Source organism: Triticum dicoccoides, chromosome 2B, assembly GCF_002162155.2.
Source record: "Triticum dicoccoides isolate Atlit2015 ecotype Zavitan chromosome 2B, WEW_v2.0, whole genome shotgun sequence".
NCBI classification, from domain to species: domain Eukaryota; kingdom Viridiplantae; phylum Streptophyta; class Magnoliopsida; order Poales; family Poaceae; genus Triticum; species Triticum dicoccoides.
In genome coordinates, this window is record NC_041383.1 from 566,712,876 (window position 1) to 566,728,422 (window position 15,547).

General features: G+C 44.4%; 2 protein-coding genes across 4 annotated transcripts; one reads left to right on the plus strand and one right to left on the minus strand.

The window, feature by feature from the left end:
• The first annotated feature begins 4,158 nt into the window (after window positions 1-4,158).
• Window positions 4,159-4,911, plus strand: LOC119368029 (putative germin-like protein 2-1). 2 transcript variants are annotated; one of them, XM_037633392.1, is made up of 3 exons: window positions 4,159-4,270; window positions 4,376-4,603; window positions 4,715-4,911. In XM_037633392.1, the coding sequence occupies exons 1-3, from the start codon at window positions 4,159-4,161 to the stop codon at window positions 4,909-4,911; spliced, it is 537 nt and encodes a 178-aa protein (XP_037489289.1). The 2 variants fall into 2 exon arrangements, with proteins under 2 accessions (XP_037489289.1, XP_037489288.1); XM_037633391.1 differs by having other exon boundaries at window positions 4,376-4,911.
• An 879-nt stretch (window positions 4,912-5,790) lies between these two features.
• LOC119364893 (DEAD-box ATP-dependent RNA helicase 6) lies at window positions 5,791-13,073 on the minus strand. Of its 2 annotated transcripts, XM_037630463.1 has the most exons (11): window positions 12,590-13,073; window positions 11,527-11,587; window positions 10,620-10,854; window positions 10,239-10,477; window positions 8,585-8,836; window positions 8,302-8,482; window positions 7,688-7,776; window positions 7,316-7,389; window positions 7,081-7,233; window positions 6,045-6,402; window positions 5,791-5,972 (listed from the first exon to the last, which is right to left on the minus strand). In XM_037630463.1, exons 1-9 carry the CDS (start codon window positions 12,877-12,879, stop codon window positions 7,155-7,157), a joined length of 1,500 nt encoding a protein of 499 aa, XP_037486360.1. In that variant the 5' UTR covers window positions 12,880-13,073; the 3' UTR covers window positions 5,791-5,972; window positions 6,045-6,402; window positions 7,081-7,154. The 2 variants fall into 2 exon arrangements, with proteins under 2 accessions (XP_037486360.1, XP_037486359.1); XM_037630462.1 differs by having other exon boundaries at window positions 5,891-6,402.
• Window positions 13,074-15,547: the final 2,474 nt, after the last annotated feature.

The window sequence follows — 15,547 nt, forward strand, 5'->3', positions numbered from 1 at the left end:
CCACCCTCGTGGGCCCCTCGAGCGTCCACCGACCTACTTCTTCCTCATACATATACCCATGTACCCCGAAAACATCAGAGACGACCACGAAAAAATATTTCCACCACCGTAACCTTTTGTATCCACGAGATCCCATCTTGGAGCCTTCGTCGGCGCTCCACCGGAGGGGAAATCGATCACGAAGGGCCTCTACATCATCTCCAAGGCCTCTCCGATGAGTTTTGAGTAGTTTACCATAGACCTTCGGGTCCATAGTTATTAGCTAGATGGCTTCTTCTCTCTTTGATTCTCAATACAAAGTTCTCCTTCCTTTTCTTGGAGATCTATTCGATGTAACTCTTTTTGCGGTGTGTTTTTCGAGATCCGATGAATTGTGGGTTTATCATCAAGTTTATCTATGAGAAATACTTGAATCTCCTCTAAATTCTTTTATGTGTGATTAACTTATCTTTGCAAGTCTCTTCGAATTATCAGTTTGGTTTGGCCTACTAGATTGACCTTTCTTGCAATGGGAGAAGTGCTTAGCTTTGGGTTCAATCTTGCGGTGTCCTTTCCCAGTTACAGCAGGCAGCAAGGCATGTATTGTATTGTTGTCATCGAGGATAAAAAGATGGGGTTTATATCATATTGCATGAGTTTATCCCTCTACATCATGTCATCTTTCTTAATGTGTTACTCTGTTCTTCATGAACTTAATACTCTAGATGCATGCTGGATACGGTCGATGTGTGGAGTAATAGTAGTAGATGCAGGCAGGAGTCGGTCTACTTGTTACGGACGTGATGCCTATATACATGATCATGCCTAGATAATCTCATAACTATGTGCTTTTCTATCAATTGCTCGATAGTAATTTGTTCACCCACCGTAATAATTATGCTATCTTGAGAGAAGCCACTAGTGAAACCTATGGCCCCCGAGTCTATCTCTTATCATATAAGCTTTCAATATACTTTTATTTGCATCTTTACTTTTCCAATCTATATCATAAAATACCAAAAATATATTTATCTTATCATATTATCTCTATTAGATCTCACTTTCGCAAGTGGCCGTGAAGGGATTGACAACCCCTTTATTGCGTTGGTTGCGAGTTCTTGTTTGCTTATGTAGGTGCGTGGGACTTGTGAGGAGCCTTCTACTGGATTGATACCTTGGTTCTCAAAAACTGAGGGAAATACTTACGCTACTATTGCTGCATCACCCTTTCCTCTTCAAGGAAAACCAACGCAAGCTCAAGACATAGCAACCGGCAGGCGCAGCGACTGGCCTCCACCAATGGGGCGCCGGTGGTGCGGGGGTCGAAGAACAGCGAGGGCCACCGCTTGTGGTGGGGTGCCCCCCGGCCGCACTCTCCACGCCGTCCTACAGCACCTCGAGGGTGGCAACGACCCGCCATTGACGTACCATACCACCCCTGTCCCCCGCCGGAGCAGCGGCCAATGGATGCCATGTCGGACCAGCTCCTCCTCTTCCTCCTCCCGCTCATCCTCCCGCTCCTCCGACTCGTCCGTGTTGCTCGGCGTCAAGGCCGAGCCCGCGGAGACCGCCGAGACGCCGCTCGGTCGGCGCACCCGCAGCGCCGACATCGTCATCAACGAGGGCGGGCGCGCCTCCTCCTCCTTGGTTCCTTCCCGCTTTGTCAAGACGAAGACGGAGCCGGGCCGCGCCATCGTAAAGACGGAGCCAGGGCTCGCCCACGTGAAGGCGGAGCCAGGGCGCGACGACGCGGCGACCTTGAAGTGGGCATGCGAAGACTGGGCGCGGACGGAGCTGGAGCGCCATCGCCGCGCCTTCGAGCAGTTTGTTGCTCGGCGCCGTGGCCGCGACGAGGGAGGCGTCGTCGTCCTCAACGACGACAGCGGCGACGACGCGCCGCCTCCGCCGGTCTACCACGGCGACCCCGGGCAGGGGTCCAGCAGTGGCGTCCGCGTGAAGGAGGAGAAGGACGACGACGGCGGCGACGACGACCTTGCCTCTCTCGGCGCGTTTTTCGGCCTGTAGACGCGGGCCTGCTTTGTTTTTTAAGTATTTTATCTATGTAAAAAACTATTTAAATTCGTCGAGATAATGTAATGTTTCGCCGAATATTTGTCCCGTTCACCGAATTTTAGACAAGTAACTATTTAAAAAATTTAAAAACAGCCGCCTGGGGCCGACCCTGGGGGCGTCGGCTGGGAACCAGATCGTCCCCAGGCTGATTTTTAGTGTCGGTTCGCCCCCAGGCGGCGATTTTTTGAGCCGCCTGGGGGGGGGGGGGCAACGGCTGGAGATGCTCTTAGCACGACGACTTTTCAACTGTCTACTACAACAAAGTTTGTCCAGCCCCAGTGAGAGAGAGCCGATGACGATGGTATGTCTTTCGCTCGTTTCAGTGTCTGTAGTCGTCTTTAGGTGGTCTATAGATCTGGATGTAGTTTTTACTCCTGGTGTCCTTTGTACTATCTTGACAGTTGATGAATAGATGAAAAATTCTTGTGGCAAAAACGATCCACTGTTATACCCCAAAGTAAATCATGTAGGGTTCGTGTTCTTTACACCTTTGTCCCAACTGCCCAAACAAGACCTCGACAGTTCAATGAACTGTCGGAACCTACCCAAAGACATCCCTGCAATGGTCTGTGGAGCAAACCATGATGCAGATCAAACGCAACAAACCAAAACACCTCTCGTGGAAGAACAGCACAGTTCCTTTCAACATCTCGTTTGACCTGTCCATATTTTTCCTTCTTGAAACAGGAAAGGGCCGGCGCGGGTCAAACGCAAAATATTCGTACAAATGGGAACGCCATCACCGAACAAGAGAGAACAGTAACCCGGATGCTCGCATGGCCGAGACCGGTTACGTCGCCGCTCCTGCCGATCCACCCCCCTGCGTGGGACTCGCTGGCGATCATGCACAGCACAGCACAGTCCGCGCCAACGACGCAGGCAACAGCGCCAGTGATGGGCAGGACCGGTAGTTGATGAGAACACGTAAGCCTGGCCGGGACGGGAGGAGGAAGGAAAGGCCCGACGACACCGGAGGGTGGCCGCCATAAATGAGGGTGGCTGCTGCTGCTCTCGCAGTAGTCCTCTGCCACACGGGCGCGGCTCGGATTTTGGCGCAGGCTGCGACGAGGGGTGCTCCAAAAAAACCACTGCCAAGGGCAGAGGTCCTGCGCTGGGAGTGTGGGGGACGATCGAGCGTCGCAGAGGGGCGCGGAGTGCTAATAAATGCGCGCGCGGTGGAGTGGCCAGGACGGCGAGCATTTTGGCCGGCGTGATTGAACGGGACGGGCTTTCGTTTTGGGCGACGAGCCCTGTGATGAGACCCTCCGCGTTGCGTTTCGTTTTGTCCCGTCCGCATCGGCTGGGCTGGGCTGGCTCCGTCGTCGTCGGTCGCCGTGCACCGGTTTCGTGATCCGCGAGATCGGCGATGCAGTCCGTCCTCAGCGGATGTCACGCGTGGGGTAAATGAACAGGAAGCTCTTGTCTTTTCACCGCCGCTGGCGCCTGGAGGAGCTTGCTCGGGGAACGCTCCATTCGCCGTTTTGTATGGGTTGGGAGCGGAAAGACTGGCGCCGTTTGGGTGCATGGAATTCAGGTTAAGGTTGAACCTCTTTCCTATTTTTTACTCCTGAGAGTCTGGCAGTCTGGGAGCTGAAAGGCAAAGGGATCGCAGGCAATACCAGATCGCAAGCATGATGGGGCGCTTCCGTGCGCAGGATCAGAGTGGTGTTTGCCAGTTAGCAAAACCGAGCACTTTAATAATGTGTTTAAACCTAAGGTTGATGGCAGCATCGCCTCAGACGAGAGAGCTACGACAACAGAAACACGAACGTGACTTGATCAAACCATGCATATCTAAGTAGGAGTACAAATGAAAAGAACTAATCAATCGATTAGTTGGCCGTCTCAGGCAGGCCTGCTAGGAACACGTTTTAGACTGCTTCCTCGTTGCTCACTTGGGAACTAGTGAAGAACAGTTCCTTCATATCCACATGCTCCCCGACAGAACAAACACAATGCTTTTCGATCCTCCTTTTCCTCAATCACTATATATAAGAGCCTCCTACAACCCTTCGAGGCATCACCGTGCAGCATCAGCACAATCACTAGCACTTTCCCTAGACATTAAACACACTCAATTAAGTGAGAATCAACGCTCACATTCGAATGGCGGCAAAGTTCTTCCTCATTGCCCTTCTGGCTCTGTCATTTTCCCGTGCTCGTGCCCCGGACCCGAGCCAGCTCCAGGATTTCTGCGTCGCTGACAGGACATCCCAAGGTAATGTATAACCACACATGCGTACGTGTGTGGTGAAATGTTTGCTGTAATTATCAATGCCAATCATAGTTGTTAACTCTTTAATATCATGTAATGTGCGTGCAGTTTTTGTCAATGGATTTGCCTGCAAGGACCCGAAGGCTGCAGAGGTAGAAGACTTCTTCTTCTCTGGCCTTCACATGTCCGGGAACACGAGCAACAAGCAAGGCTCCGCTGTAACGGCGGTTAATGTGGCGCATATTGCTGGGCTGAACACTTTGGGCATCTCCTTGGCTCGGGTTGATTATGCTCGATATGGTCAAAACCCACCCCACATCCACCCCCGTGCATCTGAGATCCTGACGGTGGTAGAAGGCTCACTCTATGTTGGTTTCGTGACCTCGAACCCCGAGAACAAGTTGTTCTCAAAAGTTCTTAACAAAGGGGATGTTTTTGTGTTTCCACAAGGGCTAATTCACTTTCAGTACAACTGCGGAACCAAAAAAGCTATAGCCATTGCGGCGCTGAGCAGCAAGAACCCTGGAGTGATCACCATAACCAATGCGGTGTTTGGATCCAAGCCGTCCATCTCAGATGATATCATTGCCAAAGCCTTCCAGGTGGACAAGAAGATTGTTGACCATATTCAAGCTCAGTTCTAAACATATATCTTGGTGATATGCTTATTTGATTCATTTGCTGTCTGATTAAAGATCATGTTTGTGTTTCCCTATAATGTAATTTCATTTTATATTATGTTAATCAAAGCTTTTGTGGAGTAAAATCAATGATGTACTTGGTTGTTTAAATTATTACTATTTTGCTAATCTACACTAGAAAGGGGAGTTTGTGATCATCATTGTCAAAATGGTGATACTTCCTCTCCGCGCACATCACCTCCTCCTATATTCATGCGCTAAGCTACCTCGCTTATGTACTACTCTCTCCGTTTATAAATATAAAATATAAAATATTTTGAATATTTTAATATGGACTATAGACAACCTGAAATGAGCGAGTAAACAGACTAAAACGTGTCTATATACACCATCCAAATCACAAAAAGTTGGAACATCTTATGCTCCTTCTATAAAGAAATAGTGATCTAAACGCTCTTATATTTCTCTACAGGGGGGATATTTGTGAACAGAGGAAGTATATGTTCAATATATTGCCCACCCTTTTCCATTAAATCAAAACTTTGGATTAATTGGTTGAAGCATGAATTGAATACTATATGCCCCGTCTCCTTTTAGCAGGGTTTCACTGAGGCAGGGGCAGAGATTATACATATTTCGCCAGAACCAATGAAAATCATCAACATCCAGAATTTGTTTCTTTGGATGGCAGACAAAACTTCATCCTGTGCTCAGCACATATTCAACCAGCCATCTCCCATTTCCAGTGTGGCATTGGGGCCGCGAGGACTGGTCAACCCACTTGTCATACTTCGATGGATCACAAGTGCACCCAGCAAGACATAGTAGGAACGAGTTATGGTACGCTTGCCCAAAAGGAATTACTGAAATGTTATCATTGGAGAAGCATCGGCAAATATATATTTCCACAGAATATAAAGGTTCAACTTGAATTGCCAGCACATCCACCTCCGCTTGAAAGCAAGCGGCCAGAACAAGAACATCGCATGGCACATTCTCATGTAGAGAGCGAATGAAACAGAAATCTTGAAGCGAACAAACACTCCTTGTACACCAATTCGAATCTAGGAATTACAAATGTGGCACATCAGAATGCATACGCAAGTGCAGAAGTACTAGAATTGTGCGGTTCATACCCCTAGATCTTGACACAGATACGTCGTGACAGCTTGGCCCAGGTGGAATGATCCATCTGTGCATGCCAAGGTCACGCAACTCAAAGAAATACCAGCGTTAAAATGCCCTGTACAAAAAGCTAGCCAGCCAATACATTGTCAAAAGAAAAGGAGATCTTTCAGTTTTAGGGAAAGCAGTCTCGGAACAGGCACCTGGTTAGCAGCATTAACTATTGTCAGTGATTGGAAGTTTTAGCTTAGCCATGATACATCCACACACATGGTCCGCTGGAAATTAGACGAGCTAGTTACACTTTCACCTGTCCCAGAGCGCCCCAAAACAACTTAAGATACACCATAAAGATCACGTAAATGAAACCTGCATCGTAAATAGAAGGCAATCAACTGAAGAACTCGATAAAGTAGAGCAAGGTGTTGCAAACACAAGGCTGAAGTTATGGCACAATCAATGCCCGGAATCCCATTGCAACATCAATCGAGATCAGTTGATAAAAAAAGTAACCAGTACAACACAAAATACTTCAGAAAACGCAATTCTGTATGATACAACAGAATGATAAATTACCAGGAGTATTCGCACCAATACTCTGGTAAATCAATTAATCAAAGTACAAAAAACTTTCTTAATAGAGTAATACTATTTTATAGCGTACAGGTGCATGTTGAACCAGTACTCTTAATGGTCCCCCAATAAATTTTGGAAAATTGTGTAACTATGAAGAACGTGACCTCTGTTTCAGTCCCTATATCTGCTATATGAAGTGGATCGTGATTGGAAAAGTATCAACAGCCACAATCCTTATTTTGAAGAGAAAAATGATACTTCCCTCCGTTTAATTATAAGATGTTTTGGATATTTCAATATGGACTACATACGGACTGAAATGAGTGAATAAACACACTAAGACGTTCTACATACATCCAATTCAGAAAACAGTTGGAACATCTTATATTTATGAACGGAGGGAGCAGTCCATAGGAGGCAGATGCACTACATGCAATGATGCAAAAGAAATAAACAAATAAGCAAACATACCTGATGAGCTGCTATTTACACAAGTTGTCTTATAACTTCCAGGGTGGGGCATACAAGATTAATCTTCCAGATAACTATTGGCAGTATATCGTCCGGTCTATCTGAGGAGGTATGGGTTTTATCTCAGTTCCAAGCTCCTGCTCAATCCGATACCTGTGCACGGCAAAAAAAAAGTCATGGCAGAAAAAAGGGGTGATAGGAAAAAGCTATAGCAGTCTTGTAAACAATTGCATACAAGTTAAAACGATCCTCGTAGGTGATCAGATTCACAGCCAGGCCAAGGTGGCCAAATCTCCCAGATCTACCAACCTGCAAGTGAAAAATACATTTTTCAATGCAATTTTAAACACAGAAACAAGTCGACATCTTGCCAATTTGCCATCGAAATGCACCATGTTAAAAGAGATGCTAATAAGGATATAACATTACACTCCTGAACTCCTGATAGGCAAGATGTGTTCATTTTCCAATTTCCATATCTACTAAAATGAAAATGTCTTTCATATCATCTTAGTAGAGGATTATTCAGCTAACAACTATATGCATCATTGGAACTAGTCATAGCTTGAACACCAAAATACTAATGCCAATTCATTAAACTGCATACCCTGTGGAGATAGGTTTCAGCGGTCTTGGGGAAATCAAAATTGATAACAACATTAACAGCTTGGATATCTATTCCCCTTGTAAAAAGATCTGCAAAGGAAAAATACGAAAGGTTAGAAAAGGGAGACCAAATGACCCACCCAGCTTGATAAAAAAATGTCAAAACTAATAAATCACTAACCATAAGTAATAATTAATTAATTAAAATGCAAAGAGCAGTGAAACTTCAATTTTATTCTAAAAGCTAGAATACTATTGATTTCTAAACCACATGCTATTGTAAGGTCTATTGAACATTTCTTCCATTAGATGCAAACAGATCAAATAATCACTAATGTAATGTGCATTTGAACAAGTCAGATACTAACTACATTTGCTGACTTCTACACAAGTGGCTCCATGAGAAAAAACATTTCTTCACTGTAGAAACTGCATTGTATTTGGACCACAAGCAAGCAAGCTGTGAATAGCCTAAACTTCAACGCCAGTAAGGCAGTAAATAAGGCCTACAGTTCAGAAAGGTATAGTACTAAAAAAATAAATGGCCACAGAATAATGTCCTTCAGCCAAAATGTAAAGGCAGCACCTAAGAAGGTAAAAGGTATAGTTCCATGCCTGTACACACAAGGTTCCTGCATGCGCCATTACGGAAATCATGGAATACTCTATTACGATGATCCTGCAGCATTTTAGCATGGATGTAGAAGCAAGAGTAACCAAGCTCTGTGATCTTCTTCGCCAGTAGTTCAACACGATTTACGGAGTTACAGAATATTATAGATTGATTAATTTGCAGCTGTATTGAGATGGAAATTGGAGAAATTAGTTACAGATTGCGACCAGTCACAAAACGTGACTAAACATGTAGGAATCAACTAAAAGATTTCATGGGAAAAACCTTGGAAAAAAGAGTGTTCAGACAATGGACTTTCTGCCTTTCTTCAACAAAGGCGTAGAATTGGGTAATTCCCTTCAGTGTAAGTTCGTCCATAAGATTAATAACATAGGGTTTAGGCAGATATTTGTCCTTGAAAGCCTTGACAGTCACAGGGAATGTTGCAGAGAACATAAAAATCTGTCGACTCGATGGAAGGTATCGAATTAACTGCTCCACAGAAGGTTGGAACTCAGGAGAAAGAAGCTTGTCTGCCTACAGGAAAAACAAATATTTCTTGTAAGAACATGTTCTTATTAAAGGACAAATCTACAACTATAACACCAATTTAAATTAACCTTCTGAAGTTGTTTATTTCACGAATCCATACACCATACATAATAGTACAAAATGAGATTAAATATACTCCCACTGATCATATTTTTTTCCGTTTTCCATCTATGTGAGCTTTGTGAGAGTATTTACCCAGGGATACAACACAAGTTGATCTGCCTTTGATCATAAGCCCCACAGGATTTTTTTATTCAATATGAAAATAACTGGCTAGGCCCCTCACATTAAAACGGATTGGAAGTTACCCTTAAGCCCCTCTGGAAATCGCTTAGGCCCTTCACAGACGCTGCTTAGCCAGCAAGTCCTCCCCACCAGGCAGCAAGCCCACACAACGAGCAACTACCACCACTGGCTCTCGTGTGCACAACCCTCACCTTCTATCTCGCTCACTCACCCAAGACAGAACCGCGCACCAGCAAATACATAGAGGCAGCGATGAGCATGCCACAAAGATCATGCATGGACAGGTCATGTCAGCGGACCAAGTCAAGCGTCACGACGGGGTGGCAAGACTCTGCACCATCACCTACTCACTAAATACTACAAATCCAAAGAGGCAAACCAGACCTAGAGCCACGGCTCTCCCCTGCGTCAGGCCAGTGCCACATCCCTTTCCCTCATCGGCTCCGTACTACGGCTTGGCGCTGCTTACCTTTGTGCTCGGCTGCTTCTAAAAGTTCAAGCTGCCTCCTCCTTCCTCGATTCAACTTTGGTTTTGACCAATCAATAGAGAAATAGATTCATATAGGTTGGAGCAGATTTAGAGGAAGGGGTGACAGAGACGACCTGGGAGAACTCTGGACAGAGCAAACCCTCAAGAGAGCTCCCTCATGTCTTTCAGCAGTGCCTGGCAGGGGGCAAAGCTAAAAAGGGGCAAACTGCATATTTTTTCATATGCACCTTAAATGGATAACTAAATTGATTTTTGTAAAAATCCCCTGTAGGGCATGTAGGACAAATTATCAGGTGGACAACCAGCTTAAGGGCATGATCAAATGCAGACCAACTTCAGGACATATTGTCGACATCGAATCTCTCCATGTAAAAAGGCAATTTCTTAATCCAGTTAGTCTGGAATGGAGAAGTGATAACTTATCTCATGAACTAGCAACAAACAATTTTAAGGTGGAGAACACATCTGCTGATATACATTCCTATTTCATTTTCCCTCTGTGAAATGTAGTGTTTTGTAAAATATTTTTTTTTTAAAAAAGCAGTGGTAGAATGCCATGCCAAAAAGGTTCTTTATGAAAGGTCTTTGAAAGACAAAGTGTGCCCTAATTTAAAATACAAGCAATGCCAACTACAACAAGTCTTCAAATACCTCATCCATAATAAGCATTGAACAGTCCTTCAGAATGCAAATGCCTTTCTTCGTAAGGTCCAAAACACGACCAGGCGTCCCCACAAGTAAATGCACAGGTTGATAAAGACGGACAATATCATCCTTTAGGCTTGTTCCTCCAGTAGTGACCATGACTTGAATCTTCAAGTGTTTCCCAAGTTCCTTGCAGACTTGTGATGTTTGTAAAGCCAATTCCCTCGTGGGGACCAATATAACAACTGAATATAAGAAACAAAAGGTAAGGGTGGTATGATCAGTTCGAATATGCTTATGTTTGATCGTTGCATAATTTTAGAAACTCTATGTACGTAATTTCACGAATTCCATGTGCAAAATAACAGTAACTAGTCCAGAAGAAACCTTGAATAGCATTTTTGTCTTGATCAATCTTCTCTAGCGCAGGTATACAAAATGCAGCAGTCTTCCCGGTTCCATTTTTTGCTCTTGCAAGAATGTCGCTGCCGGTTAATGCAATAGGAATGCTTTCTTCTTGGATAGGAGACGGTTTTTCAAATCCTTTCTCATATATGCCCATAAGAAGTTCACGCTTCAGAAAATAGTCTTCAAATTCGTTTCCCTTAGTTGCAGTGACATCCTGTACAGAGAAAAAATGAAGAAAAAGAAGACACTAACTTAGCAGGAGAATGAGAACATAAGCAACAAATAATAATGCTACAAGATAAGCTAAACTTGACATTTAACTCGTCCAACAAGGTATTTGGGAAAGAAGGTAGATCAGTCTTGACAAGTTGAACATTCTAAAAGAGAACTTATTTCGCTACATGGATTGTGCTGTTGTGTGACTATTGAGGGCAAACTATATGATGAACTCAAACACCGCATGCGAGATTCAAATCTACAGCAAGATTTAGCAAATAATAACTATAAAATATGATGATTTTCTTTTATGTGTGGAATCTGAACTGTAGAACATAAAATGGAACAGGGTAGCCTCCCAAGAATGACCAAGTAGGAGTATACGACTGGCATGTTCTCCAAACCAAGAACACTATCAGCTGCCTTTTCCTTCCACGAGCAATACCGAATAGTAATCTTCTAATACTGATATCTGACTGCGATGTGCTTGGACATTAAAAGTTATTATTGGAACCTAGTTCTATTTCTAACTTATGACAACCAGAACGTTAAAAGAAAACATATAAAGCAAGACAATAGATCATGCAAAAATATAGCATTGCATGCCAAATCTTTACAAGAATGAGAGCAGCACTTGACAAGAAAAAGGAAAATATTAGTATAAAAATACCTCGGTCTGGTAGCGTGTATCTGGAGGTGGAAGCTTCAATTGGGCCTTCCAGTCTTGCGAACTGCAAAAGCATAACTTAAGCTACTACCAATATCTAGGGTATATCATCTACGTTAGAAGAACAGTTCAACAGTGGTTCTTTTCTACTTAGGGGAACCATATTTGTGGACAACTATGTTAGGAACCTCCTGAAAATTTACATCCAGGATATTCACTTCAAAAGACTGCTTTATATGCCTTTCCAACCACCAAATCACAAAATGCCACATCCGACTGTTGTTTGGATGTGATGCAGGAAAAAAACGCAGGAACGGTAGACACAAAGAGAAGAAAACATGAGATAGGACCTCACGTTTGGTTTCCTTCCAAATTCCTATGGAATGCCTCATTCCAGAAGAATTTCAAAGGAGTGTAGGATTGCAATTCCTGTTCCAAATGGTACCAAAGGAATTTTTCCTATATATAGAAATGTTATCCTCTAAAAGTCCAACATTTTCCCTCTGTTCCAAACAGGGACTTAGCATCGATCAAAGAAACTAATTGGACACATCAATCATCCATGTGGCCGTCATCATGGACCAAAAAGAGCCATTAATTCGCCCAATGCGGTAGCCCTACCACATATTCAGTAGACAACATCCACAGCTATACATAGCCTCGAAAATATGCACACGAGCACGTTTTGTTAGTTGCTCGGCAGTTATCTGAAAACAGTCAATTAAACAGAACTACTCCCAGAGACAGGCTCTGCACTATCCCAGAAGATGCCACGCTTGGTCCCAGGGATTAATACAGAATACCCAGGGGCACGCTCTACAGATAATTCATGCTTGGAGACTGTAATTCCCTTATCCAGCAGCACTAGTCCACTAAAAGCACAGAAACACTCGCAGCGTTACCACCAAAAGTACACGAGTTTCACCCATGCTGCACTTTCAGCCTATCTAAACCCCGGGTCCTAACCAGTAGTACACACCTATCCCAAGTCAACGAATCAAATCAAAACATGAGCATTTTGAACCAATACCAAACAATAGGCAAAGCCTTTCCGCGCCTCTCTTACCTCAAATCGGCGTCACCCGCGGCAGCCGGCGCATGGTGGTCGCTGGCTCTGGCGGCGCCCGCGGCGGCCTCGCCAGCGGTCTGATTCCGCCGAAGCCACTGCTGATGCTGAAGCTGCTGGCTGTGGTGCTGCGAGTGCTGCGACTGCCGCTGCCCCTGCGCCTGCTGCTGCTGCGGCGGCGGCTGCTGATGCTGATGCTGCTGCGTCGGCGGCGGGCCACGGCCGTAATAGTTAGGATTCCCGCCGCGGCCGTTGCCGATGCCGGGAGGATACCTCGCCCGCTGATCCATCGCTTCAAGGAGCCCCGGACCTTCTCCGGAATCGAACCAAAAATGGTCGTCGGATAGATCCGGCCGGATGCTATGATTTGGAGGGACGACTCGAGGGGCGTTTGGTCGGTAGAATTGGGGAATTTGCGGGGGGCGATTTCTAAACTTTGTCCCTCCGTTCTGGCGAAGCGAGGGAGAGGCTGGGACAGGGTAGGATGACGGCGATTTGGGATTGGTGGAGAGCTAAAATTACGAGACTGACCTTGACAGTGCCCGGCCATTTACACGTTTTTTGTTGTTGACATTTTTCTTATATTTACACGTTTTTTTGTTGTTGACATTTTTCTTATATTTACACGTTTCCCTTGCTTTTTTTTTTGAACACAACAGTACAGACGCTTCTTTAGTTCTTTCACATGCCTTTGATTTTTACCTTTTCTGTATTTAGTGCTGGTATTACTCCTCCTTCCCAAAATATAAGGCCGGGTTTGACTTTTCTGGTCTTCGTGGCACAACTTTGACTATGATTTTCATGTATTATATGTCTATAAAATTAATATGCATACTATGAAATAAAATTGTTTTGCAAGACAAATACGACGATGCCATTTATACATGTTCAATCCATATATTTTAATATATATTAGTGGTCAAAGTCGTGCATCAAAGACCGTAAAAAGTCAATCGCGCCTTATATTTTGGGAAGGAGGGAGTACATTGCAGGCTAAAATTCTCGGAACAAGAGAAAAGAAATGTAGATTATGGTCCATTAGAAATAGAAATAGGGTCACATCAATATTCAAAATTTTCTTTTGAGCAAAAGGGTTTGCACCTGATTTGCATTAATAGAAATCATAAAGAGGTTCTCTACTAACTAAGGCCACCATTGGTTTACATGGATTTTGTAAGAATGCTAAAGGATAGGAATCTTATTCCTTCACATTTTAAAGAAAAGAAAACTTAGCATAGACCCAGTGGAAAAAAATCAAATCCTAAATCAAACGACATCTCTTTCCCTACAGGATTTGAGATGCATATTACCTCGCTTCCTATGTTTTTTTATTCACATGGTATTCCTATCGTATTAATCAAATAAGGCCTTTTTGAATTAAGGGAAAAATTGAAAGATAAATAACAAGTAACAAAATAAACTATGTGTTGGCGGAAAGGCAATAACCGAGCGCTTTTGCTCCCCGGCAACGTCGCCAGAAAAACTTGATGACCTGCAAGGGCACAGGGCTATGCAATTCGCGGTAAGTAGAGTATGTCGATTCCATAGGGAGGGTTGTTGCACAGGTAACTACCAACCCCGCTGCTATGTCGTCACTTACGTGGCTATGTTCACACACAGAGCGTTATATGAAAATAGTATATTCGTCGATTGCTAGCGAAAACGATAATAAGGGTGGTTTTGACTAAACAACTACACGAAGGTAAAAAAATATAAATAAAACGAGGATAAAATAAAGGGGCGGGCCTTGAGTAATAAGAGCATTCTCGATGTGTTCAGAGTTATCACTACCCGTACGTTCTATGAATACTAAGCCACTTTGTATGTTTCTCTTTATGGGCGGAGCCAGTGCATACACGTGGCAACCGTGTATCACATATGCCACCATCGTTCTTCCCCACTCTGATTATCAAACGGTGATTAAGGGGGGAACGGTCATGTGGACACAACCAAAATGGTCTCTGTTTACCCCCTGCTGCAACTATCCGGGACTAAGGGAGATAGGTCCTATCACACCACCCACCTCTGCAACCAGCCGGTTCGCCAACAGTAGTAACCTTCCGTCCAAAATTGGCATATGTTGGATGATCGACTTCACCCAACATCAAGAAGACTATTAACATAAACATGCAAAGAGGTTATCATATAGCGCAAAACAATCGGTACTAGCACAAACTAGAGTTCATCTTGTTCCCTCAAGAACTAATTAAATTACCCAAACATGATGATGGAGTACATAGAGATGAGGGATGAGTTGCAAGCCAACACGAAGTTGGAGATGGAGAAACATATGAAGCGGTGATGAAGAGGGCGTTGGCCCTTCGGCCGTCGCCAACGTGGAAGCGCCTCCTCGCTTCCTTCTTCCTTGGCTTGGCCTTTCTCTCTATTGTGGAGTTGCTGCAGTGGAGGTGTGGTGGTCGTAGATGAGACTTGTTGAGGATGGAGATGGAATTATCCGGTGCTACGGTTGGAGGTCTTCATATAGGAGTCCTCCTCGGGTGTCCTCCGATGATCTAGCCTCCTCCCTTTCATCCAAGGGCTCAAGGGGATCCAAATCCACATCCAATACAAGCCTTGGTCGTCAAGGATCCCGTAGGGGAAAACGAGGGCGAAATCGAAGCACAATCGACATGGTTATTGATGATTTTCGGAGCTATCAGGAGGTCATACGACCATCCATACGAGCAGCTTCGCTCATATGGAAGGTCGTACTTCACTCTGGACTTCAGGAGCTGTTCCATATTTTGTTCGTCATTTCTTCATATGAACTTTGATTTTGACATTCTTGGGTTTGTTGGATTGCTAGCAAAAAGCCCGATGTGTCAGAGGCCTTGGACCTTCAATTTGGACATTTGATAAATGTGAAATCATCAAAATCTCCAAAGGGCCTTGATCTGGTGCCTTGAACTTCTCCGATTTGATCCCCAACCTGGTTCTTTTGATGCCCAAGTCCATGAA